Source organism: Procambarus clarkii, chromosome 91 (genome assembly GCF_040958095.1).
Source record: "Procambarus clarkii isolate CNS0578487 chromosome 91, FALCON_Pclarkii_2.0, whole genome shotgun sequence".
Lineage (NCBI taxonomy): Eukaryota > Metazoa > Arthropoda > Malacostraca > Decapoda > Cambaridae > Procambarus > Procambarus clarkii.
The window spans coordinates 14146975-14174578 of NC_091240.1; the positions used below are offsets into that span (position 1 = coordinate 14146975).

At 44.5% G+C, this 27604-nt stretch overlaps 1 protein-coding gene across 3 annotated transcripts in view; it reads right to left on the reverse strand.

Moving 5' to 3' along the window:
- LOC138359498 (E3 ubiquitin-protein ligase TRIM23-like) overlaps positions 1 to 27604 on the reverse strand; it is a 109221-nt gene that overhangs the window by 31640 nt on the left and 49977 nt on the right. For all 3 annotated transcript variants that reach the window (XM_069318823.1, XM_069318822.1, XM_069318824.1), the window contains 2 exons: positions 10650 to 10719; positions 6078 to 6298 (listed from right to left, as the gene is read on the reverse strand). In XM_069318823.1, coding sequence (XP_069174924.1) covers positions 6078 to 6298; positions 10650 to 10719 — 291 coding nt within the window. The remainder of the gene's footprint in view (positions 1 to 6077; positions 6299 to 10649; positions 10720 to 27604) is intronic.

The window sequence follows — 27604 nt, forward strand, 5'->3', positions numbered from 1 at the left end:
ACCAATGTTTTGAATACTGATATCTTGAGGTTATCTTGAGATGATTTCGGGGCTTAAGTGTCCCCGCGGCCCGGTCCTCGACCAGGCCTCCACCCCCAGGAAGCAGCCCGCGACAGCTGACTAACACCCAGGTACCTATTTTACTGCTAGGTAACAGGGGCATAGGGTGAAAGAAACTCTGCCCATTGTTTCTCGCCGGCGCCCGGGATCGAACCCGGGACCACAGGATCACAAGCCCAGTGTGCTGTCCGCTCGGCCGGCCGGCTCCCTAATTATGCTGATGCTGATAATATGGTTCCAGTGTTCGCTGCCAGCAAAGAGGGGAGGCCACCACATAATATGGAGTCAGATATAGTTCACCTCCTCCTCTCCCAAGTGCACAATACTTTAGAAATTGCCTAAATATAGTTATTGTAATCCTAATGTAAAGATGTATATGTAATAGAGTAAATGATGCAATGTTTGGAAAATAAAATGGTAACCTTTTCAGTGCCATAATTTAGTCATAGTGATTTAGGAAATCGGTAATTACCTTAGGGTACCACCCCATACCCTCCAAATAACAAGTTTCTTTAAAAAATATAGAATATAGAACAAAAAAATTACTAAAACAATTATATTCTAAATAATTTAGGTATTGGGAAATGTTACTTGCCCCCTATTACCCTACAAAAAAATAAATTACAATTCTACACATAATTTATTCTTGCAAAATTACAGAAAAATTCCTACACTGTACATGGAGATTACAGACAAATTATCCCTAGCTGCCATACTTTAGTTGCAGCACAATAACAAATGCAAGTTTACCCATCAGTGCCTTCCTCCTCCTCCTCCTCCTCCTCCTCAAGTATTTAGCAAATTACAAAAAAAAAAATAAACTTATAAAATTATAGAAAACATATATAGATTACTGGAAAAGAACAAAATATAGCAGCCTTACTTTGGGTCTGGTAAAATAAACCCAAGTGTTGAATGCAATGAAACACCAATTTCTAGAGGCCCTGGTGACACCCTGAAACTATCTTCGTGAAATTGCTCCATACTAAAAGATCACATCAGCCACGGCTGGTTCTGCTTGGCCTACCGGGAACCAGAGTTTCCAGAAATGGAAGCAGTCACATGTGGAGCTTACACTCCCTCATATCCTTGGGAAGTGCAGGAGCAAACAGGTAGGACTGAAGTGGGGCAAACTGAGCCCAGCTCTTAAACATCTGAAAGATGGTGCCCCCTTCCCGCTACCCATGTGAACAGGAACAACAGAACCTTTGCCATGACCCCAAGAAAAGAAGAGGGTTGTCAGCCAACCAGGATGAGCCCATGACCTCAAATTGGTACCAAAAGGAGAAGATTGATCCGAACTTAAAAAGAGAGAGTCAATCATCAAAAAAAGAGGTCTGACTCTGCAGGAAGTACCGAAGCTAATTTGCACAAAACACTGAAGACACAGCATGGGAGAACAGAAATTTTCAGAAAAAGGATGCATCTACACTGCCTACCAGGACCCGGAAATTAACCGGAGGGGGAGAATTTGAACGATCCAACTCATACATGGCAGGAGAATAATATGATTCCCCTGTAACATAAGACCCTCTGCAGAGGGCACCAAGACCCAATCAGGGCTGAAAGGCATCCATGGGCACTCCTCAGTCTTCCCTGTCAACCCTGGAAGCCTGCCATTGAGGCCACAGTCCTTGCCCAACACCTGTGATTGGGTGTCCTCCCACGGAGAAGGCTGATATGGTAGGGACCATCCATGGATAACGCCAAGCTGCACCCAAAGCTACTCCCCAACTTAACTACGAAACACTCAGACACTTAGAAGCTGGAATCAGGGGGGAGAAAACCAAAATTAGGGCAAACCACACCTGCAGGGAAAGGAAGAGGAGGTACGGCAAGAGTGAGTACCCCCAAAGATATAAAGCCAGTGTTTTCAATGCTTATATTCACCGAGTGCTTACCACTGCTCTGGATGGAGCAATGTGAGTTTGAAAGGATAACACAAGCATTGGTGAACAATGGCTACAGTAACCACAAGGGTAACACTACTATAAGAGAACACTTGGACTGGAAGTCCAAGTTCTTTATTCAATCTGGAACCAAGAACAAACCACAACACTTCCAATAAAATAATATTACAAATCCACCATGTACAGTGAATATAAGAAAAGAGAGAATAATGAAAGAAATAATTCATAAAGGCATAAAAAGCACAACCCTTAACCAAAACACAGACATCATCATATAATATAAAACAAAGAAGATCAATGACCTCCTCACTAAAAACAACTCAGTCAACCGAGAACCCTTTACAGCAGTCGAATGTAATATATATGTAAACCTGCCCCCACGAAGGATGTAACCTTCAATCTAAGTACATAGGTAAGACGTCAACCAAGCTCACAGGGCGTTTGACCTGTCATCAATCAGGTGCCCCTAAAAATACCATGAGACAAGCCCATGACATCACCCTAACAAGAGAAATGCCGAATAAGAGCACTTGCATATTAGACAAAACCCAAGAAGTAAGATGATTACAACTTCTTGAAGCTCTTCACATAAAAGTCAAACAACCCACCATAAAAAATAAAATAACGGAACTATTCGCTCTACCAACTACGAGAGTGAAAGCAAGACTGGAACTTGAAGATGCCAACGATGACATCGCTAGCCAAAATACCATGCACACTACACCTGACTAATCTTTATATGGATAAGTTATTGACCCAAGCCTCTTACCTTTACTCCTTACCTACTTCATATTCCAATTTTGGTCACACAAAAGTCATGAACAGTTTCTTTGGTTTTCACATGTACTTTGGTACTTCACCATGAATTTAAAACAGATTCTGAAGTTGGAAAACACAGCACATGCGCCTCGCACTATGTCCTTTGTGCGATTGTCTAGTGACAGTCAACCAGAACCAATCCATGAAATCATTGTTAGAGATCTTTAATTCCTTTGCAAATAATTTGTAGGTTTTATCTGGCCTATTTTTTCCTAGTCCACATTTCATAACATGGCATTTATTCACTTAATTCCATTTGCCACATGGTGCTCCATTCACTTACCATATTTCGTCTAGGTCATTTTGAAGAGCATGACAATTGTTTCTTATCTTCCCTAGAAGCTTAGCACCAGCAGCAAACATATTCATATAATTCTGTATTCCATCTGGTAGAGTATTTATGTAGACAATGAACATTACTGGTGCAAAAATTGAACCCTGTGATACTCCGCTAGTAGCACTCTTTCAATCGGATACATTGCCCGATTACTGCCATCATTTTTGTCAGAAAATTAATCATCCATGTCAGAAGTCTCCCTGTCACTCCTCTAGTATGTTCCAGTTTCCAAAACAATCTCTTATGTGGGACTCTGTTGAAAGCCCCTTTGGTCCAGATAAATGTAGTCGACCCAAGTCATCTCTTTCCTGTAAAATCTCTGTGGCTGTCATAGAAACTAAGCAGAGTTGTTACACAGGATTTTCCTGATTGAAAACCATACTGTCTGGTTGATACCTGGTTGATGGGGTTCTGGGAGTTCTTCTACTCCCCAAGCCCGGCCCGAGGCCAGGCTTGTCTTGTGAGAGTTTGGTCCACCAGGCTGTTGCTTGGAGCGGCCCGCAGGCCCACATACCCACCACAGCCCGGTTGGTCCGGCACTCCTTGGAGGAATAAATCTAGTTTCCTCTTGAAGATGTCCACGGTTGTTCCGGCAATATTTCTTATGCTTGCTGGGAGGACGTTGAACAACCGCGGACCTCTGATGTTTATACAGTGTTCTCTGATTGTGCCTATGGCACCTCTGCTCTTCACTGGTTATATCATTTCTCTTCAGGTATCCTACTCATGTGGTTTTAATAATTTTTTAAATGTTTTGACTATTACACTTCTCAATGATACATGTCTATAAGAGGGTCTTCCTTGCTACCATTTTTGTAGACTGGAACTAAAGTAGCCTTTTTCTATATATATCTCCCAAGACCCCTGTACACAAAGATGACTGAAAAATTAATTGCAGCAGAGCTCAGATGCACATTCTCTCAGAACCCAAGATGAAACGCCAACTGGGTCAACTGCCTTGTTTCTACCTAGCTCCTTGAGCCTTTTTCCCACACTTCATCTCAAGACACCTATGTACAGTACATTATGTTATTCTCTCAAATTTGTATTACACCCTGTTCTCTGATATTTTATACAGACACTTTTTGGAATCGTTTGTTTAATGTTTCACATAATTTTTTTTCATTCTCCATGAATGTGTTTCCCATTTTCAACCTCTGAATTTTATTCTTTACTTGCAATTTGCTTTTAATGAATTCATAGACTAGTCCTGGTCCTGTTTTACATTTGTCCGTTATCCAGTTACAAAAACCTCTTTCTGCCTCTCTTCTCACTGTCATGTAGCTGTTTCTTGCTGCTTTGTGTTACTGATATGTTTGAGGCTTTGGCCTCTTCCTATATCGATTTCATTTTTTGTCTCTTCTCTGGCGCTCTTGCAATTTCTGTTGAAGCAATCCTGTTTTCTAGTTCTGCATCTCTGTTTTGATATACAGTACATTTCTTTGTCTATCATATAACCCACAACACTTGGCATACATCCCATTTACTTTGTTGCCTAACAAGTCATTTAATCAAATTGATTATACTGTAGAACTTGCTAAGTTCCCCACAGTGTCCTCTCATGAAATTAAGTTTTTCAGCTGCTTCATCTTCTTCACTCTCTTCTAGATTATAACACATTGCATATTTTATTCCAAAAATTACATGGTCCCTCTTACCCAAGAAATGTAATGTCAAATATCTCTTATTTAATGGCGAACATCATATTCAACATTGAAGGAACATGCCCTTCCCCTCATTCTTGTGGCTTGCTTAATGTACTCGCCTAGTTGTGCTTGTGGGGGGTTGAGCTCTGGCTCTTTGGTCTTTGGATGATGTTGATGGCTTTGATAAGGAAAACTACAGGAAACTACAAAACAGGAAAATGTGTTCATGCATGAATGTCTCTAGGACGAGGCTTACAAATCTGCCAGTCCAAAAGTCTTCCATTCTTGCTTTGTAGGCTTCCAAGTCTATTGATTTAAAGTTGAAGCCACAAGTATCAAAAATCATGATTTATCTTCATCTGCGCCTACTATACTCTCTCTCTCTCTCTCTCTCTCTTGATCATCATGAGGCCATCTTGTTCGTCACACAGCTTCTGCTTTGGGTTTGATGCCATTTCCCTTCTGACTCCCAGTCATGTGTGTGCACTTCTGATTGTTGCAGTTTCTGGCTTCCTTAACCACTTCCTCTAGTATTACTTTCTCTCTGGCCACGTGTAAGTTGCATATCCTTCTTGTACTTCTCTATTCCATGTGTAACCTTCTCCAACTTTATTGACGAAGCTCTTTTTCCTGTGGATTTTTCTTGCCTTACCTACTGTACTCGCTAGTGTCTAGATTTGATTTATTTTCCCAATTCAGGACTTGTCCTTTAGATTCCCAGTGTTCCTTATCCTTGCATAATTTCTTTATTTGACCATCCAGAGCTCAAGTTTTCATTACTGCTTCTCATATTACTTTATTTCCGCATAATAATTTACAATATTTTCTACTTTCGTTAACTTCTTGTGCAAATCACTTGAACTAATAGTTTTCCTCATCAAAGTCATCAAAATTATTTTTTTGTATTGTTCTTCCTTATACAGTACCAGCAACCATCTTTATTGTCGTCTACTATTGTTTTGACAACTTTATCAACAAAATTGACTAACTTTTTCATACTAGTTCTGTCTCATATTTCTCAAATTCACTACATTGGTACTTTTATATTTTCTGGGACACCACTTATGTTCATCAACCTGTTCTACAATACCTTGGCAATTGAATTTTCCTGGAGCTCCAGTGTGTGTGCTACTGCTACATTATGATGTCTCCTCCTGAATGTGGGTGTGGTAAGCATACACTAGTATAATACACTATACATTTTTGAAATGAAAACTATTAGTTTTATCTGCTTTATTACTGACAAACCCAGATATGGTAAAAAGCCACAACAGAGGGGTATTCCCCAAGAGAACATTGTCTTACCTTCTGCCACTTCAGAAGATCACCACCTTTACCACAGCCAAGATCAAGTGCAGAAATGGGATAATCATCAACCTGTCGATCCCGAATTTGCTCTAAACAGTAGTTTATGAGATAACTTTTGATCCAGTTGTTAGAGTTCCTCATGAAGAAAATGCGGCTTTTACTCCTCTCCTTCACCCCTTTGTCTTCAATGCTGTTGTAGTGTTTTGCAACTACTGAACCTAAAGATGAACAAGGCTTTATAATCATTCACTTTTGGTGGAGAATATCAGGGCAATGCTACTAATTTAATTACAACTGTAACTATATAACACTAGTAAACAAATTAATTTTCCTGGAGGTACAGTTGTGGTAGGCAGGGGTGGCTGGGGGGTACAGCTGTCGTGGGCAGGGGTGGCTGGGGGGTCCAGCTGTTGTGGGCAGGGGTGGCTGGGGGGTACAGCTGTTGTGGGCAGGGGTGGTTGGGGGGTGCAGCTGTTGTGGGCAGGGGTGGCTGGGGGGTACAGCTGTCGTGGGCAGGGGTGGCTGGGGGGTACAGCTGTTGTGGGCAGGGGTGGCTGGGGGGTACAGCTGTTGTGGGCAGGGGTGGCTGGGGGGTACAGCTGTCGTGGGCAGGGGTGGCTGGGGGGTACAGCTGTCGTGGGCAGGGGTGGCTGGGGGGTACAGCTGTCGTGGGCAGGGGTGGCTGGGGGGTACAGCTGTCGTGGGCAGGGGTGGGTGGGGGGTACAGCTGTCGTGGGCAGGGGTGGCTGGGGGGTACAGCTGTCGTGGGCAGGGCTGGCTGGGGGGTACAGCTGTCGTGGGCAGGGGTGGCTGGGGGGTACAGCTGTCGTGGGCAGGGGTGGGTGGGGGGTACAGCTGTCGTGGGCAGGGGTGGCTGGGGGGTACAGCTGTCGTGGGCAGGGGTGGCTGGGGGGTACAGCTGTCGTGGGCAGGGGTGGGTGGGGGGTACAGCTGTCGTGGGCAGGGGTGGCTGGGGGGTACAGCTGTCGTGGGCAGGGGTGGCTGGGGGGTACAGCTGTTGTGGGCAGGGGTGGCTGGGGGGTACAGCTGTCGTGGGCAGGGGTGGGTGGGGGGTACAGCTGTCGTGGGCAGGGGTGGGTGGGGGGTACAGCTGTCGTGGGCAGGGGTGGCTGGGGGGTACAGCTGCTGTGGGCAGGGGTGGCTGGGGGGTACAGCTGTCGTGGGCAGGGGTGGGTGGGGGGTACAGCTGTCGTAGGCAGGGGTGGGTGGGGGGTACAGCTGTTGTGGGCAGGGGTGGGTGGGGTACAGCTGTTGTGGGCAGGGGGTGGATGGGGGGTACAGCTGTCATGGGCAGGGGTGGCTGGGGGGTACAGCTGTCGTGGGCCGGGGTGGCTGGGGGGTACAGCTGTCGTGGGCAGGGGTGGCTGGGGGGTACAGCTGTCGTGGGCAGGGGTGGGTGGGGGTACAGCTGTTGTGGGCAGGGGGTGGGTGGGGGGTACAGCTGTCGTGGGCAGGGGTGGCTGGGGGGTACAACTGTCGTGGGCAGGGGTGGCTGGGGGGTACAGCTGTTGTGGGCAGGGGGTGGCTGGGGGGTACAGCTGTCGTGGGCAGGGGTGGCTCGGGGGTACAGCTGTTGTGGGCAGGGGGTGGGTGGGGGTACAGCTGTTGTGGGCAGGGGGTGGGTGGGGTGTACAGCTGTCGTGGGCAGGGGGTGGCTGGGGGGGTACAGCTGTTGTGGGCAGGGGGTGGCTGGGGGTACAGCTGTTGTGGGCAGGGGGTGGCTGGGGGTACAGCTGTTGTGGGCAGGGGGTTACAGTTGTGGTGGGCTGGGAGGTTGGTGGGGGTTACAGTTGTGGTGGGCAGGGAGGTTGGTGGGGTTACAGTTGAGGTGGGTAGGGAGGTTGGTGGGGGTACAGTTGTTGTGGGCAGGGAGGTTGGTGGGGGTTACAGCTGTTGTGGGCAGGGAGGTTGGTGGGGGTTACAGTTGTGGTGGGCAGGGAGGTTGGTGGGGGTTACAGTTGTGGTGGGCAGGGAGGTTGGTGGGGTTACAGTTGTGGTGGGTAGGGAGGTTGGTGGGGGTACAGTTGTGGTGGGTAGGGAGGTTGGTGGGGGTTACAGCTGTTGTGGGCAGGGAGGTTGGTGGGGGTTACAGCTGTTGTGGGTAGGGAGGTTGGTGGGGTTACAGTTGTGGTGGGCAGGGAGGTTGGTGGGGTTACAGTTGTGGTGGGCAGGGAGGTTGGTGGGGTTACAGTTGTTGTGGGCAGGGAGGTTGGTGGGGGTACAGTTGTTGTGGGCATGGAGGTTGGTGGGGGTACAGTTGTGGTGGGCAGGGAGGTTGGTGGGGGTACAGTTGTGGTGGGCAGGGAGGTTGGTGGGGGTACAGCTGTGGTGGGCAGGGAGGTTGGTGGGGGTACAGCTGTGGTGGGCAGGGAGGTTGGTGGGGTTACAGTTGTGGTGGGCAGGGAGGTTGGTGGGGTTACAGTTGTTGTGGGCAGGGAGGTTGGTGGGGGTACAGTTGTGGTGGGCAGGGAGGTTGGTGGGGGTACAGCTGTGGTGGGCAGGGAGGTTGGTGGGGTTACAGTTGTGGTGGGCAGGGAGGTTGGTGGGGGTACAGTTGTTGTGGGCAGGGAGGTTGGTGGGGTTACAGTTGTGGTGGGCAAGGAGGTTGGTGGGGGGGGTTACAGTTGTGGTGGGCAGGGAGGTTGGTGGGGGTTACAGTTGTTGTGGGCAGGGAGGTTGGTGGGGTTACAGTTGTGGTGGGCAGGGAGGTTGGTGGGGTTACAGTTGTGGTGGGCAGGGAGGTTGGTGGGGGGGGGGTTACAGTTGTGGTGGGCAGAGAGGTTGGTGGGGGTTACAGTTGTTGTGGGCAGGGAGGTTGGTGGGGTTACAGTTGTGGTGGGCAGGGAGGTTGGTGGGGGGTACAGTTGTGGTGGGCAGGGAGGTTGGTGGGGGGGTTACAGTTGTGGTGGGCAGGGAGGTTGGTGGGGGTTACAGTTGTTGTGGGCAGGGAGGTTGGTGGGGTTACAGTTGTGGTAGGCAGGGAGGTTGGTGGGGTTACAGTTGTGGTGGGCAGGGAGGTTGGTGGGGGTACAGTTGTGGTGGGCAGGTGATGGGTGGCTGGTGGCTAAGGTGTGTGGTTGGTCTTGTAGATGGGAGCATGTACCTAACTTTAAGCTGGCTCTTGATAATTGAATGAGTGTGCTTGGTATGAAGTACTTTGGCTCTGTCTAATCTCCAATTGTCACTATAGCTGTCTATTTCAGTGTTGCTGGTCAGGATGGCTCTAGTGATAGTTTGTGTGTAAAAATTAGGCAATCTTTGATAGCCTTGATATTTATGCAGTCAAGACACCCTGAAAGCAAAATTGTTATCTTCCTCATATATTAAGATGACTAGAGCTAACAGTTCTTAAGTAAAGGCATGGTCAACATTCAACTTTGTCAAAGCATTATGTCAGGTGTCAGGAGGTAGAGCAAGAGTGTACCTTGGCGTGACCCCTGCCTCCTCACTCACCTTCGAGTGGTGGCAGAGGTTACATTTTTCTCTATCTTGGGAGCCACTGAAAAGATATTCCTGTACCAGAGTTTAACCACTATCGCATCCTGTTAATGGTATCGACGTCCTAAAATTTATATACAGTACTTAGTTATCTCGAGGATGGCAGTGACATCCAAAATACGTCCAAAATTAAAATATTTGTAAAAATTATATTTCTTGTCCGATTATTATAGTTTGTTTTAAAATGTGAGCCAACGTCTTCCTATTCTCTGTGGCTATACATAATGCTTTTGTGTTATACAAGTACTACACAACTGATACCAAGAAATCATTTGTACTCGCATTCCTCCAGTGCCACGAAGTAGTCATTTGGTCACTAGTGTACTTTGAGTACACTATAAGGATTGGCATCTCAAAAATGACATCATCATACATGCTGGTGATGAACATGATGATGACAGCTGTTCTACTAGTGACAATGTTACAACATCCAGACCAAGTGTGAGGCGGCCACTATTCTTTACTTTATGTACTTTATCTTATGGTAGTGGTAACGTTCTTATATTTGTTCTATGTAAATATTCTTTTAGAGCATTGTATTGTGAACAATGTGATACCAAATTGATCAACGTAGCACGAAAATTGAGGTAAGAAAACCAAAAAAAAGAGTACAGTACAGTACTGTATAAACATCTCTCACTCTACCTTGGGGTACCCGATGGCCCACCCGCCGGGAAAGCAGAAGTGCTAATGTGTGGGACAGGTTCTCTATTCTATACTTTGGGAACACTTAATCTAATTTGGGCCAGTTTTTCTATTATAAAACTGAATATATTTATAAATTTACATGAAATTTTTAACCGAAATGTTTTGTTATTGTTGACAAGGAAAATATTTTTTTCTTAACTGGAAATGCAATTAAATATAGTAAGTGTAACAAACAAATATGTCCTAAATTTTTGTATAAATATGGAGTAAAGAGTTAATAACTTAGTTAATAACAGTTAATAACTTCAATATGTTGTTATTTTATAAAAATCCTAACTTTCAAAGAAATGTATCACTAACTTTGTATCCATAGAAAACTGAGGGGTATCATGTAATACATACCAAGGCCACTGTCATTATCTGGCTCATGTTTTTTTGATGGGTAAGACTGAGTGTTATCCATTTTGAAAATCTGCAAAAGAAAAATATAAAAATTATCATAAAAATGAAACAAATTATAAAATGCACATGATGTGTGCGAATGCCGACGGCACAGACAGAATCACGTGTGCAACTGTTGGCAAATCAAAGAAACCAAGAGGAAAGCAACATTGCATGGACAGACTGCCTGTGAAATATTATAACTCAAAGAATGCATGGTTTACACAAGAGATCTTTCTTTCTTGGTTTCATAACGTATTCTGCAAGGAAGTTTGTGACCATCAAGTTAAGAAACTCAAAATGAGGCCAAGCAAACTTTGGGCTTTGCTGTTGCTTAATAATGTGGCTGCCCACCCTAGAATTGACACGTTAACCTCACATGACGGCAAGATAACGTGCATGACACTTCCTCCAAATACAACCTCTCTCATCCAGCCTATGGATCAGGGAGTTATCTGTGCCACTAAGAGGTTGTACACCAAAATGATGCTCACCAAAGTTTTGGTAGTTTTGCCTCTTGAGGAAGATATGGAACTCGGGGTGGATAACAGAGCTAAAAGAACCCTCGAGAATTTGAAGAACTATTCCATCAAGGAAGCCATCTATAACTGGGACAAGGTGTGGAGTGAAGTAAAGGACTTGACTTTGAAGAATTCCTGGAAAAACTCCTCCCGTCTACAGTCAGCAATGAGGAGGATGAAGAAATGAATTTTGAAGGATTTACAGATGAAATCCATGGAATGTTCAGAAATACTGGCAAAAATTTAGAAAGACAGGATGTGGTTGATTGGCTTGAAAGAGATGCTAATGACCCTGGATATGGTGTGACGAGTGAAGAGATTCTCCAGTCTATTATTGGTGAGGTCGACGAAGAGGTGAAGGATGAAGAAGGCAGTGAGGAACCAACACCACAGACCACGAAATACAGTGTACTCATGTCCTATGTCGATGGATTAATTAATTCTTCATCCAACTGTGCTAATCCAGAAGTTGGAAACATGTATCAGTACCTGAGGTGAACCAAAGAGCTGATCATACAAAAGGCCAATAAACACAGAAGGCAAGCTAAACTTTATTCTTATTTTGCAAGAAAAGCAACCAAAGGCCCTTCAACCAGCGAGGCGTCACAGGCAAGCCAAGCGCCTTCAACCAGCGAGGCGTCACAGGCAAGCCAAGCGCCTTCAACCAGTGAGGCGTCACAGGCAAGCCAAGCGCCTTCAACCAGCGAGGCGTCACAGGCAAGCCAATCGTCTTCAACCTGTGAGGCTTCAGCAGCTGGCAGACAAAACTAACTTTGCCTCATGAACTGTACAGTAATTTTAAGTCTTAATTTTAGTGTTGTGTTAGAATAGGTAACGTAAATTGTCAAGAATTCTTAACTTCAAGAATGTGTAGCATCAATCAAGAAGACAAACTACAACACGGTAAGCTGAGGTTTCTAGTTGAATATTTTATAATTGTATGTGGCAAGGCAATTCAAATTATGTTGTTTGTGGTATAAAAATAGTTGGAAATGGTCACTTTTGGACTTCTGCTATGAAAAAGTACATTAATCCAGAAAACGTGATCATTCGGCTGGGTTTTTTCCCATATAGTCCACATTAGCGAGCTGATACAGTAGTGTGGAAATTCAAATTATGTTGGTATTGGTACAAAAAATTGCGAATGTTAACTTTTGGACTTAACCGGTAAGAATTCCTGCTTATCCGGATGTCCAGCTTATCTGGTGAGGGTCCTTCCCATATAGTGCTGATAAACGATAATCGGTATGTAGGAGTAACTCAAGCTACCTCGAGAAGGTTTCCATACACACACACTTCCATCATTAAAGAATGTAGTTTCCTACACTCAAGCTGGGATACTGTCCACTAGTTCTACAAATACATTCAGAGGGACCCTAGTGTCATTAAAAATTATTTATCACCAATAACATCAAGTAAACATAAATATCCCACCTAACAGTCATTGGAGAATTTGTTAGCATCACAGGGAACGAAAATGTCACCCTTACAAAGCTCTGATAGGCACCAATGGCGTCTCAAAATTAAAAAAAAAATTTAAAAGAATATTTAGGGAGATACAAAATTAGAGCAGGACAAAAAGGGACAAAATGATGTAGCTAAATATAGATCATTAGGTACATTACATTAACACCTACTAATTGTAACCCAACAAAGTAGCATGACTAACCAGTCTAAGCTAATCATTATAACTTTAACAATTACAAACAATCGACGTGTGTGTAACTTCGGTGTCTGATCTGGCCGCTGCGCCTCCTCAATAACCTCACAAAAAAACCTCTCCGAGCGACTCACAACTCTATGGTTCTGGGTTCACTTCCCAGGCAGGGCGATACATTTTGATATGACTCCATCCACCCTGTCCCACCCCAAACCCTTACCTTGACACCTTCCAAGTGCTATATAGTCATAATGGCTTAGCACTAGATCCTGAGGTTCCCTTCCCTTCCACATAATGACTCTTTTGCAGTAAACGGAGTTAGATAACTCCCTAGTAGTCCCCGTGGCGAAGTGGTAAAACACTCGCCTGGTGTTTCCCGAGTGCTCTGGCCTGGGTTTGTATCCTGGCCGGGGAGGATTGACTGGGCACCAATCCTTAGTTGTAGCCTCTGTTCACCCAGCAGTGAACGAGTATCTGGTTGTTAAACAATTTGGCGGAACGTAATCCGGGGAAAATTAGGATTAAGGACCTGCCCGAAATGCTATGCGTGCTAGTGAGTGCACAAGAATATAAGAACTCTTGTATATATATATAAATAAAACACAATAAAAGTGTGGCGGGTGGCATCTTGGGGAAGGTGAAGCCTTGGATTAAAGAGGTGGATGTGTTGAGGAGGGGTGATGCCGTCACTAGGGTGCCACCGTGAGCCAGACCAGCGTGGACTGGTGACCATAGTGCTGGTGGTGGGGGCAGTAATGCCTCTACACTCAGCCCAACACACAACAAAACAAGAGACATGTCAACTGAACGTGCCGCGCACTCCACTCTCCTCGCCCGCTCCCGGTAAATGCTCTCCAACTAACCTCTTCTGATCCTTCAGGCAAGATGGCGTGACTCTTGTCTTGTGATGTAGATGAGGTTGAGTGTGGCAGGAGGTAGTGAGAGTGAGAGGTGACAGAGTGAGAGGTGTGAGAGTGAGAGTGAGAGTAAGGTCCCCCGCTGGCCAGCGTCCTACACACACACTACACCAACCAACACAGTCCTCCACATCCCCGCTACTTCACCACCCCTCTACTCCATATACAACTTACCTCTTGATATTATATATTGATTTAAATTAAGAAACAATAATATAATCAACAATAATCCTTAGGAATAGTCAAGCGTACCGTTGACTTGAAATGATCCTACTACAATTACTGAGACAACAGCCTCCACCCCGGCCTCCTAAGGTTCCCCAACGTCAAGAAACTGTCCTACTAAAGTGCCTTCTCCTCGGCTGCTCTTCACAGGGCGTAGCATTATAGTTAAGATATTATCTATATTATTTTAAGTTTTGCCCCAGACGCTTTGCGTAATAGTGGCTTCATTAGTATGTGTGTGTGTGTGTGTACATAGCTGTGACGTGAACTAGAAGCTGAGGCTGTGCTTGCCTTCATCACGCACGAAAATGTAATTATTGCTGGGGATTTTACTGCTCATCGTCAAGAGTTAGGAGCGACTGGGTTAGCCAATGCAGATGGTTAGTTTAGTTCGTTTATTATGCACCTCATACCCATCTTGTGGGCGGTATGGGTGCCATTTAGCTGTAGCTCTGTGAGACTATCATGCAAGAGGAGCCACACATCTATGGATCATCCAATAAAATCAGCAGACTTCTAGATGTTACTACTGCTCGGGTTAGACTCGGTTACAAGTATCTCTGGGAATTCTCATTATCTGCTGATGTAGACCTGACCAAATGTAAACTGTGTCAACAAAATTATTCGCACACCCTCCGTCACTATGTGATGGAGTGCGAAAAGATACGTGAATTTAGAGACAATTCTATAACCAATGTTCCAGCGATGTGTCAATATTTCATTCAAAATGATCTGCTACCAGAAATTTTAGCCAAATATCCCCAGTTTGCTAACTGTAGGTAGTAACTAAGTGACTGTAACCTATCCACCGCTGCCTACTGGATGGGCGGGTGGTGTGCAGGACAAACATATCAATTGTGACACTAGCTCTCCACATATGTCAGTTGCTTAATTTAGAACCTGTACTTGAGGTCGATCTCGAACCCATTGTTGATGTGATGACTTATATTGAATTTTGTAACTAGCTCATCAAGATTGTAACGCTTAGCTAAATGAATTGTGGGGTTCAGTCCTTGAGCCCATTATGTGCCTCTGTAACCCTTTCCACTACCGCCCACAAGATGGGTATGGGGTGCATAATAAATGAACTAAACTAAACTCTGTGAGATGTACCTGAGATTATATTCCATTCACCTGGGCTCTAGGAGACTCGAACCGTGGACCCCAAGCTCTATCGACCGAACTATTGAGTAGGCTTAATATTTATATAACGTGTGCGTGGATGACTAATTCCTCTGAGCTTCAGTAGTAGTCAGGGAAAGTCGAAAATTGCAGTTTGGCAGCAGGATATGCTGCTAATAGAAGCTTTTTTGGAGGAAGAAGGTAATAAAAGTATGTGTTTGTGGGAGAAGGAATTGGCAAAATGATAAGGGAAAGAGAAGGGCCTCAAAATAACAATTCACTTAGGGTATATTACACTAACAGTAGAAGTCTAAGAAATAAAATAAACGAATGAAATGCAGGGCCGGACGAAGTGTTTGCAAGGGTGCTTAAAAAATGCAAAGAGGAGCTTTGCGAGCTACTGTCTACCATATTTAATAAATCAATAGTCAGGCAGAGTGCCTGGTCATGGATGGTTGCTAATGTGGTACCAATTTTTAAGAAAGGAGATAGATCACTTGCGTCAAACTATCGGCCAATTAGCCTAACGTCTATTGTGGGATAGTTACTTGAATCGATAATTGCAAATAAAATTCGTCTTCATCTTGAAAAACATAAATTAATAAATGAGTCGCAACATGGTTTTACCATGACCATGGTAAAAATATTTTTAAATCATTAAAAATGACCATTTTTACCAACAACCATGGCCGTTCATGTTTAACAAATTTATCTTTTTATTCCAGCATAGTTAAGGCAGTTGATAGTGTTAAGGATTGTGATGTGTACCTTGACTTTAGCAAAGCTTTTGATACAGTGCCACATGAAAGACTGATTAAACAGATAGAGGCTCATGGTATTGGGGGTGCTATATTAAGCTGGATTAGGGCATGGCTATACGAAAGGAAACAGAGTTAGTATAAATGGGGTTAAGTCAGAGTGGGAAAATGTTGTAAGTGGAGTGCCTCTAGGATCTGTCCTGGGACCTCTGTTGTTTATAATATATATAAATGATTTAGATTCAGGTTTGAGTAGCAACATTTGCAAATTTGCCGATGATACAAAAATCTGTAGGGAAATTAACACGGAAGAAGACTCACTTTCACTTCAAGTTGATCTAAATAGGATTTTGAAATGGTCAAAAGATTGGCAGATGCAGTTTAATGCTGATAAATGTAAAGTTTTGAGGCTAGGTAATGATGATAGAGTTACAAGATACGAGCTAGATGGTGTTGAGATTCCGAAGTTGGATTGCGAAAGGGACCTGGGAGTTATGGTTATTAAGAATTTAAAACCAAAGTTTCAATGCATAAATGTTCGTAATAAGGCAAATAGGACACGGATTTATTAATCGAAGCGTTAGTAACAAGACACCTGGTGTTGTTCTTAAGCTATATCTTGCTCTGGTTAGGCCCCATTTAGATTATGCAGTTGAGTTTTGGTCGCCGTACTATAGAATGGATATAAATTCACTTGAATGTGTCCAGCATAAGATGACAAAGTTAATTCTCCAAATTAGAAATCTTTCATATGAAGAAAGAGTATCAAAGCTTAAATTGCATTTACTGGAAAGGCGAAGAGTTAGGGTTGACACGATAGAGGTTTACAAGTGGATGAATGGACATACCAGAGGTATTAATAGGGTATTAAAAGTATCAACACGAAACAATGGGTATAAGTTGGATAAGTTTAGATTTAGGAAAGACTTGGGTAAATACTGGTTCGGTAACAGTGTTATCTTGAGGTTATCTTGAGATGATTTCGGGGCTTTTTAGTGTCCCCTCGACCAGGCCTCCACCCCCAGGAAGCAGTCCGTGACAGCTGACTAACACCCAAGTAGCTATTTTACTGCTAGGTAACAGGGGCATAGGGTGAAAGAAACTCTGCCCATTGTTTCTCGCCGGCGCCCGGGATCGACCCCGGGACCATAGGATCACAAGTCCAGCGTGCTGTCCGCTCGGCCGACCGGCTCCGGCTCCGACCAGGGTTGTTGATTTGTGGAACCAATTACCGCGTAACGTGGTGGAGGTGGGGTCCCTCGATTGTTTCAAGCATGGGTTGGACCATTGTAAACCTCTATCATGACACCCCTAACTCGCCTTTCCAATGAATATAATTTAAGCTTTGTTAATCTTTCTTCATATGACAGGTTTCTAATTTGGGTAATTAACTTTGTCATCCTACGCTGGACACGTTCAAGTGAATTCAAGTGCAGTCTCCGTGGTGTAGTGGTAAGACACTCGCCTGGCGTTCCGCGAGCGCTATGCCATGGGTTCGTATCCTGGCCGGGGAGGATTTACTGGGCGCAATTCCTTAACTGTAGCCTCTGTTTAACGCAACAGTAAAATGTGTACTTGGATGAAAAAACGATTCTTCGCGGCAGGGGATCGTATTCCAGGGACCATAGGATTAAGGACTTGCCCGAAACGCTACGCGTACTAGTGGCTGTACAAGAATGTAACAACTCTTGTATATATCTCAAAAAAAAAAAAAAAAAAAAAAAAAAAAAAAAAAAAAAAAAAAAAAAAAAAAAAAAAAAAAAAAAAAAATTATATTCATTCTATAGTACAGCGACCAAAACTGAACTGTATAATCTAAATGGGGCTTAACCAAAGTGTAGTAAAAACTCGTACATTCGTAGCCCCTGTATCGGGGGCGGAGCTAATGTCATGCCGGCTGGACGCTCGCTCGACCATTGGTGGTCTGATCATCAGGTCAGCTGGGTTGAGCTTGCGTTGGCAAAGTGTAATTTTTAGCTGAATCTCTGAGTCAGAAATTACTTTCCTTGTTCAAATGCATTGCTTATTGTTAATGACAATAATTATTATTGTCATAAGAACAAGGATAATTGCAGGAGGCCTATTGGCCCATACGAGGCAGCTTCTTTTTATAACCACCCACTCCCACTCATATACATGTCCAACCCGCGCTTGAAACAATCGAGGGACCCCACCTCCACCACGTTACGAGGTAATTGGTTCCACAAATCAACAACCTTTTTATTTGCTATCTTTTTATTCCAGCATAGTTGAGGCAGTTGATAGTGGTAAGGATTGTGATGTTGTGTACCTTGACTTTAGCAATGCTTTTGATACAGTGCCGTATTGGGGGTGCTATATTAAGTTGGATTAGGGCATGGCTATTCCAAAGGAAACAGTATAAATGGGGTTAAGTCAGAGTGGGATAATGTTATAAAACATTATCCCACACCATGTTGTGGGATAATGTTGAAGGGATTAAAATTAGAAAGGGTGTAATCTCCCACGGTGCAGGAAAGTACCGTTGTTGCCTCTCTTGGTAGAAATCATAAATCTGACACAAAGTTCAATTCCAGTTTTAGTTATCCATTTGGAACAATGTTGACCTTCAACAAAGAAATTTTGAAGAGATTCTGTGCAAGGGTTAGGATGAGCTAGCCTAAGCATTTTTATACCAATTTGACAGTTAATTTCAATAACACGATCAACAATGCTCGGAATATAAAAGTTCCTTTCTCGTGTTAATTATCTTTCTGGTAAGAGGGCATCCAAGGATTATCCTCAAGGCTTTGTTCTGCAATATTTTCAAGTCCTCCAAGCTTTCTTTCATGCACCAAAGCGAGCAGAGGTGCAGCATAATCCACTAAAGATCTGATGCCTGCAAAGTACATACATAAAATGAACAAAAATGTAGTGTAGTTACATAATTTTGGAAATTTTGACATTGGCACCTTAGCCTGAGTGATAACCTGCAACAGCCTTGAGAGCTCGTAGCCTCTCTTTATACTGACGAAGAGTCTGAATACAACAGGACCATGCAGTGGCACCTCAAGGCCAAGGTATTGTTGTGTTGATTTAGGGGCGACGACGATCGTGGGATCGGATGCGCCCGGCCAAGGTATTTGAATCTGTTTACATAGTCAAACTGGGAGCTATCTTGCGAACAGCTCCTCCCTGCCTGGGTGGGCGCCGATTTAGTACTGTATCTCTTTTCTCTGCTGAGATGACTAAATCTTGCATGAGTCTCATACAGAGGTAAGAGTGTTTCTGCGTGTTAGCATACCCCAAGATATGGGGTAGGCAACATGAAAATGGCTAGGAGGAGGATGGACAACGGGCTGGACGGATAGGCTGTGTTGAGAACCAAAAGACAGAGGCGAGGGGCTGAGGAGGAGGACTGGAGTAAGAAGGGAACGGGAGCATACCTTACCTTGAGGTTACCTTGAGGTGCTTCCGGGGCTTAGCGTCCCCGCGGCCCGGTCGTCGACCAGGCCTCCTGGTTGCCGGACTGATCAACCAGGCTGTTGGACGCGGCTGCTCGCAGCCTGACGTACGAGTCACAGCCTGGTTGATCAGGTATCCTTTGGAGGTGCTTATCCAGTTCTCTCTTGAACACTGTGAGGGGGAGACAGGGAAGACTGTGAAGGCAGGAAACACCAGACAGAAAACTAGGAGGAAGACCCTTTGGCTCAGAACGCAAAGGAGCAGGTGAGGTGTAGGTGTCCGGGTCCAAGGCCTGGAAATGGTTGCGAAACTGAGACAGTAGGTGAGAGCAAGGAGAAGTGGAACGTAACACAAGCATTAAGACATGCTAGAGAAAGAGGGAAGAATGCTTACTTGGCATCTCGCTTCAGGAAAAGATAAATGATCACAGTTTCCAATTGAGGATGGCTTCTTCGGATTTGCAGTGCAGACATGCGTGGAAGAAGGTAGGGTGGGCGTCGCCGCAATTGACGCAGTGAGCTTGGGAAGAAGAGCACTCTTCAGTCTCTCCACACAACGGTCATCTTGAGATGATTTCAGGGCTTAGCATCCCCACGGCTTAGTACTCAACCAGGCCTTCTTTTTGTTTCATATCCCCAGGAAGCAGCCTGTAGCAGCTGTCTAACTCCCAGGTACCTATTTACTGTTAGGTGAACAAGCGCATCAGGGTGAAAGAAACTCTGCCCATTTGTTTCTGCCTCCACCGGGGATCGAACCCAGAACCTTAGGACTACGAATCCTGTGTGCTGTCCACTCAGCCGTCAGGTTCCAAAGAGATATAAGGGGGATGGCGAGTAAGGGACATAGAGATACAGTACCTTACTTGTGCATGTGAAGGGACCATGCCCAAATCTTTAGCATCTGTCAGAGGCGAGGAGAGGGCATGTACTCCTTAACAGGGCATCTGGCACCAGCAAGAAATATAGACGGAAGAGATCTACTATGAAAAGTGATCTTCACTACGTGAAGAGGCTGATGATGACCACGAGGGGTCGAGTGAACGTATGAATCTGTAGAATAGAATGGCCTTGGTCCTCAAGGATGTGTTTAATATCCTCATGCCAGTCTTTCAGTTCCTATCACCAGTCGCAACATGCTGCGAGAGTATAACTGTGCCAATGCTGGCATTTAACCAGGCATTTTTTTAGAGATCTGAACAGAGGTCTCTCCAATGCAGGACAATGAGGCTAAACGGGCAATGACACGTGTACAGGGTACCAGTACGAGTGGTGTTAAAAGTGACAAATGTATCCACTGAATCAACTAGGTGTTTATGAATAAATAAATCATCAGGATGTATAGAATCGACATGATTCGGATACAAATACTTAGTCCATGTAGCAGGATCAAACAAAGCTTGGAATGTAGTAGCACTGGAAGGAAGCATGCGCATACAATTGCAGAAGTGACGGTGCCGAGTACCCCCGGTATGAGGGAGGAAGGGGGGGGGGGGTTAAAGGTGCAGTTGTTACAATGAGAGATGGAGCCACTCCAGGTGATGAGGTGGTCACCACTGGGGGGCAAAGAGCTCAGCCCTGCCACAGAGGTGGGAGGGGAACCACATTGGCATCCATGTAGTCAGGAGAGTCAGAGAAGCACCATGGTCTGAGCCCAATGTTGCTGGGGCTACAGAGCCTCGGCTTCCATCACAGTCCGACTTGGGGGGGGGGGGAGGGGCATGGTTGCCTACCCTAAGAGCCTGAGAAGTTAAGAGGGTCAGACATCAGCATATAAACGAACAGGTAAAAATTTCATCAATGAATAAGCCCCCATACCCACTATGGAGCCACAATTAGAGGATAGGATACCTGACAAGACGGGGCCGCAATATACACATGGAAAATACTGGACGGCCAGGTCCCAAATATGCGCAGTAAAATAACAACGTACTGGAGTGAATGATATATTAGAAAATGCAGAATAGAACCAGTGAAGAGCAGAGGTGCCATAGGCACAATCAGAGAACACTGTATAAACATCAGAGGTCCACGGTTGTTCAACGTCCTCCCAGCGACTATAAGAAATATTGCCGGAACAACCATGGACATCTTCATGAGAACTAGATTGTTTTCTAAAAAAAAGTGCCAGACCAACTGGGCTGTGGTAGGTATGTGGGCCTGCGCACAGCGCCAAAAAACAGCCTGGTGGACCAAGTAAGTAAGTAATTATCAAAAGAAGGCACCAAACCGGGAAGGCTATGTAGCACCATCAAATGCACAAAATAATCAAGAGGGCGCTAAATATCACCAAGGATGCCAATACGAGAACAAAAACGCATAAGGCGAACGATATCAAAAGTATCCAAGTCACCAAGAATTCTATTGAAGGACAGGTGACCGCGAGGGGCGGTCGGAAAGCAAGACACACGCTCGTCCTGGAAGTCAGGACATTCAAGAAGGACATGCACGACCGTAAGAGGGACAATGCAACTAGGACAATAAGGAGCAGGGCGGCGCTCCATCAAGTGACCATGGGTTAAGCGAGTATGGCCAATACGCAACCTCGCCAGAGCTGTTTCCCACCGCCGGTTACGGTGGAAGGAGGACGGCCACGAGGAAACACAACATTTAAGAGTACGTAGCTTGTTACCAGTAACAGACAACCAAGAAGCCTGCCAATGGGTAAGGACTGAGGAATGGATAACCGGGTAAAAGTCGGAATACGGAATGCCTTTACGAGAGATGGGACAAGAGCGGACAGCTTCCTTGGCGGCAGCATCCGCACGCTCATTTAAAGACACACCAATATGGCTGGGAACCCAACAAAACTCAACCGACTTAAATTTACTGTGAACAAGAAACAGCCAATGCTGGATCTCGACAACTACTGGATGGACCGGATTAAAGGACCCGAGAGCCATGAGGGCACTACGAGAGTCAACAACAACTACAAAGGAAGACTGACAACGAGAAAGCAGGAGACGAAGAGCATAGAGAATAGCATAAAGTTCCGATGTAAAGATGCTAGTCTCCGGAGGTAAGCGACACATATAAGTGCGATCAGGAAAAACAACAGAGTAGCCAACACCGTCCGCCGACTTAGACCCATCGGTGAAGACAGAAACGGAGCGGGAGTGAGAAGAAAAGTGCTCAAGGAAAAGGCGTTTTAGAACTGTAGGAGGGGTAAAAGCTTTAGTGATACGGGTCAAGGAAGTACAAAACCGCGGAAGAGGGACTCTCCACGGGGGCAAAGAAGGAACAACACGAGGAGAAACATTAGAAATACGAACGGAAAGAGAATCCTGGAGGCGAGATAACCGGACAGAAAGAGGGAGGTGGTGAAGAGGAACAGGAACCGCAGGAGGGGTAAAAGTTAAAGCACGACAGAGGCGAGAGGAAGGATGTTGTAAGGACCGCGCAAGATAGCGAAGACAGTAGCGATCACGGCGGTCCTGGAGAGACAGGAAGCCAGTGTCAACATACAAGCTAAGGATGGGAGTCGAACGAAAGGCACCAGAACTGAGGCGCAACCCAGTATGGTGCAAAGCATCAAGACGGCGAAGAGTAGAAGGAGAAGCAGACGAGTAAGCAGGGCAACCATAATCGAGCTTAGACAGGACAAGAGAGGAATGTAAAGCAAGGAGAGTGCGCCTATTTGCCCCCCAAGAAGTATGGGACAAGACCCGAAGGAGGGTAAGAGCCTTAGAGCACTCAACACGGAGGTAAGAGATGTGGGGAGACCAAGACAAACGAGTGTCAAGGAATAACCCCAAAAGCTTCGCGGAATCTTTGTATTCAAGTGGATGACCATAAAGTGACAGAGGGGCGAAGAACAACCCGTTTCCGCGTAAAAGTCATGGCACAAGTCCTGGTGGACCAAGCTCTCACAAGTCAAGCCTGGGCCTCGGACTGGGCTTGGGGAGTAAAAGGACTCCCAGAACCCCATCAAGCAGCCCCCCCCCCATGGGTGCAACGTAGGTATAAGCCCTGCAATTGCCACCTTAAGAACCGTCAGTCCGTCGAGATTGGGTTCAGCAACGAAGGCAAATATTGACAGTAAAAGCGTCGCCCTCACTCAAAACGTTGGGTACCACAGGTTTACGGGTGAGTGCCTCCCCAAACACCTGGCATCAAAACAAAAGTAGATAACTGAAAGAATAATAAAGAATGGCAAAAAGTTGCAGGAAATGACAATCAGAAAGAAGTAAAGGGGGGGTGGGGAGAGGAAAAATGAAACATAAGAGGAAAAGTCATCCAGCATAATTAGTGAAGATGGCAGCAGGAACATAAGGCTTCAAAAGGATAGAGGAATGTTCCATGGAGCATCACACCCCGGCAGCCGCCCACCAAGCTCCCCCCACCCTACCTCACGACGACAACGGGCTGGAAAGGAAGGGGATGATAGGTGTTAAAGAGAACCCATGAGCACCACACCAGAAATAAATATATCTTTGATATCCCCAGAGTCAAACTAAATCTGTGCAAACACTCGATGCAAATAAAAGGACCCTGTCTATGGAACTCTCTAATTAAAAAGTTGTCCAACCTATGGCGTGCTCAAAAGTAAAATCAGAAAGTACATCCCCATAGTTTTCTACCTTGTGTTTCAAACTCGCACTGTATCTTGTCCTATCCGCTCCCCCAGTATTAGTATAGTACTGTACCTTCTTATGATCGGTTGTTTATTGTGTACCCTTATACTCATCTTGTGAGTGGTAGTATATTTTCTACCCTCATACTCATCTTGTAGTTTGCATACCCCATACTCATCCTGTGAGTGGTAGGTACTGCATACCCCCATAATCATGTGCATGAGCTGTAGTTTATTGTGTACTCAAAAGCTTATCCTGAGAGTGGTAGTTTGTGTACCCCGATATTCATCCTGCTCATGCGCGACAGTTTAGTGTACCCAATACTCATCCTGTGAATATGGAATACACAATAACTACTGCTCACAGTACCTCAAGTGTCCTCAATATTGATCCTATCAGTGGTAATATAGTGTGTGCCCAATACTCATGTGAGCAGTAGTTTATTGCATATTCAGTACATATCCTATGAGCTATAGTTTATTGTGCACCCATGCTCATCCTATGCAGTCACTTATTATTTATTGTCCATATTCATCATACTAGTGCCAGTTTATTTTATGTCCAACTCATCCTGTGAGCAGTAGTTCATTGTACACCCCATACTCATTCTGTACACGAGCGGTAATTTGTGTTCCCAATGATCATCCTGTGAGCAGTAGTTTGTTGTGTACCCCCATACTCATCCCATGGGGGTACACAACATCCTCATGAGTGGTAGTTTATGGCATATCCCATACACACACTGTGCACGAGTGATAATTTGTGTATGCAGTACTCATCCTTTTTTTTTTTTTTTTTTTTGGACATACAGTATATACAAGAGTTGTTACATTCTTGTAGAGCCACTAGTACGCATAGCGTTTCGGGCAGGTCCCTGGAATACGATCCCCGCCGCGAAGAATCGTTGTTACAACCAAGTACACATTTTACTGTTGAGTTAAACAGAGGCTGCAGTTAAGGATTTGCGCCCAGGAAATCCTCCCCGGCCAGGATACGAACCCATGACAAAGCGCTCACGGAACACCAGGCGAGTGTCTTACCACTACACCACGGATCCTGTGAGAGTGAGTTTGGGGTATACAATAAACAACGGCTCACAGTAGTTTATTGTGTACCCAATACTTATCAGCATTAGTATATTACATATCTAGTACTGTAATTATCAATGTGTGGTTGTTTATTACATATCTGGTACTTATCCTACGAGTAGTAGTTTATTATACACCCCATACTCATTCTGTATGCAGTCTTATTTCTTTATTGTCCATGCACATCCTATAAGGGGCAGTTTATTGTGCACCCCCCTACTCGTGTGCAGACGATGAGTGACAATAATGTGGCTGAAGATATGTTGTACCAAACCACACACCACGAGATGAAGAAATGACTTCATCTTTTGGTGTGTGGTTTAGTCATCCCTCCTACTCATCTTGAGTGGTTTATTGTATACCCTATACTCATACTACATGTCAGAAATAGTTTACTATGTACCCCACTCATCTTATGTCCAATGTTTTGTGCACTCAATACTCATCCTGTGAGTAGTAGTGTAATTACCTAAGTGTAGTTACAGGATGAGAGCTAGGCTCGTGGTGTCCCGTCTACCCAGCACTCTTTTTGTCATATAATGCTTTGAAACTACTAACGGTTTTGGCTTCCACCACCACCTCACTTGTTCCAGCCATCTACCACTCTGGTGTATTGAGTGTACTGAGCACCCCATGCTCATCCTGTCAGTGGTGGTCCATTGTACAATCAATACTCATCCTAGCAGTGGTAGTTTATTTGTGTATCCCACATTCATCCTGTGAGTGGTAGTTTATGTACGCTATCCTCATGCTGTGAAAGGTGGTTTATTGTGCACCCTATACTCATCCCGAGTGGGAGTTTATTGATGCCCCATACTTATCCTGTGGCTAGCAGTTTATTGAGCACCCTATATTATTCATTCTGAGGGCAGTAGTTTATTGTATACCCCATAATAACCTTGTGTTAGTTTAATTTTTACCAATGCTAATCCTATGAGTGGTAGTTTGTGAACCCAATTTTCATCCTGTGAATGGAACACCTCATTGTGCATTCCAGACTGATCCTGTGAGCAGTAGTTTATTGTGCCCTCCCTACTTACTTTTATTAGCAAATTTATAAGATATTCCTGGTGGCAACTGACAAGAGAGATACCAAATAATATACACATGGAAAATACTGGAGGGACAGGTCTCAAATCTGCACAGTAAAATAACAACGTACTGGAGTGAACGACATGGAAGAAAATGCAGAATAGAACCAGTGAAGAGCAGAGGTGCCATGAGCACAATCAGAGAACACTGTATGAACATCAGAGGTCCACGGTTGTTCAACGTCCTACCAGCGAGCATCAGAAATATTACAGGAACAACCGTAGACATCTTCAAGAGGAAACTAGATTGTTTCCTTCAAGGAGTGCCAGACCAACCGGGCTGTGGTGGGTATGCGGGCCTGCGGGCCGCTCCAAGCAACAGCCTAGTGGACCAAACTCTCACAAGTCAAGTCTGGCCCCGGGCCGGGCTTGGGGAGTAGAACTCCCAGAACCCCATCAACCAGGTAACTTGGTATATTTCTGACTTAACACCAATCATCATTTAAAACAAATAGTTGATATTTTAGACCCAATATTACTTTCATCATGCAATATTTTATATTCTTAGCATATATACATATGATTGTTAATTACAAAATAAGGGGTTATGCAATTTCTAGGATTTCATATTACTCCTAGAAACTCCATATTCTGGATTCATAACAAATATTTGGTGTCTTGGTACTATTTTTGTATTTGTAAGGAATAATTTGTACACTTAGCATAGGTAAATAATTACAACAATTTATTTTTCATTATAATTTTTGGAAACGGGGTAACAGATATTTTCCAGGACTCGGGAACTCTAAATAATTCTCGGTGAATCGTAAATAACTATTTAAATAACTAAATTTTATGTGCACTATAAATATTATATACAATGTGAATAGTCAAAATACATTTTAAGCTTATGTACATTCAGTTTTCTTTAGTTGGTGTGTTTTTGATATTACTGTATAAGCAGTTAACTAAACATAGACAAGTGGTGTTGTAATGTGCACCATGTGACTTGTTCCTGGACTAAAGCCTAAACATAGCTCCTCTTGTTCTATGTATGATATCACTTTTTTGCAAAAGTAAATAGACATGGTAGGCTCATCTTCTCTTGATATTTGTTACATCTCATACAGTATAAAGTCCACTCAATTATGCAGTTACTTACACTGCCATTTTGTGTGTGTGTGTGTGTGTGTGTGTAATTACCTAAGTGTAGTTACAGGATGAGAGCTACACTCGTGGTGTCCCGTCTTCCCAGCACTCTTTGTCATATAACGCTTTGAAACTACTGACGGTCTTGGCCTCCACCACCTTCTCACTTAACTTGTTCCAACCGTCTACCACTCTATTTGCGAAGGTGAATTTTCTTATATTTCTTCGGCATCTGTGTTTAGCTAGTTTAAATCTATGACCTCTTGTTCTTGAAGTGCCAGGTCTCAGGAAATCTTCCCTGTCGATTTTATCAATTCCTGTTACTATTTTGTATGTAGTGATCATATCACCTCTTTTTCTTCTGTCTTCTAGTTTTGGCATGTTTAATGCTTCCAACCTCTCCTCGTAGCTCTTGCCCTTCAGTTCTGGGAGCCACTTCGTAGCATGTCTTT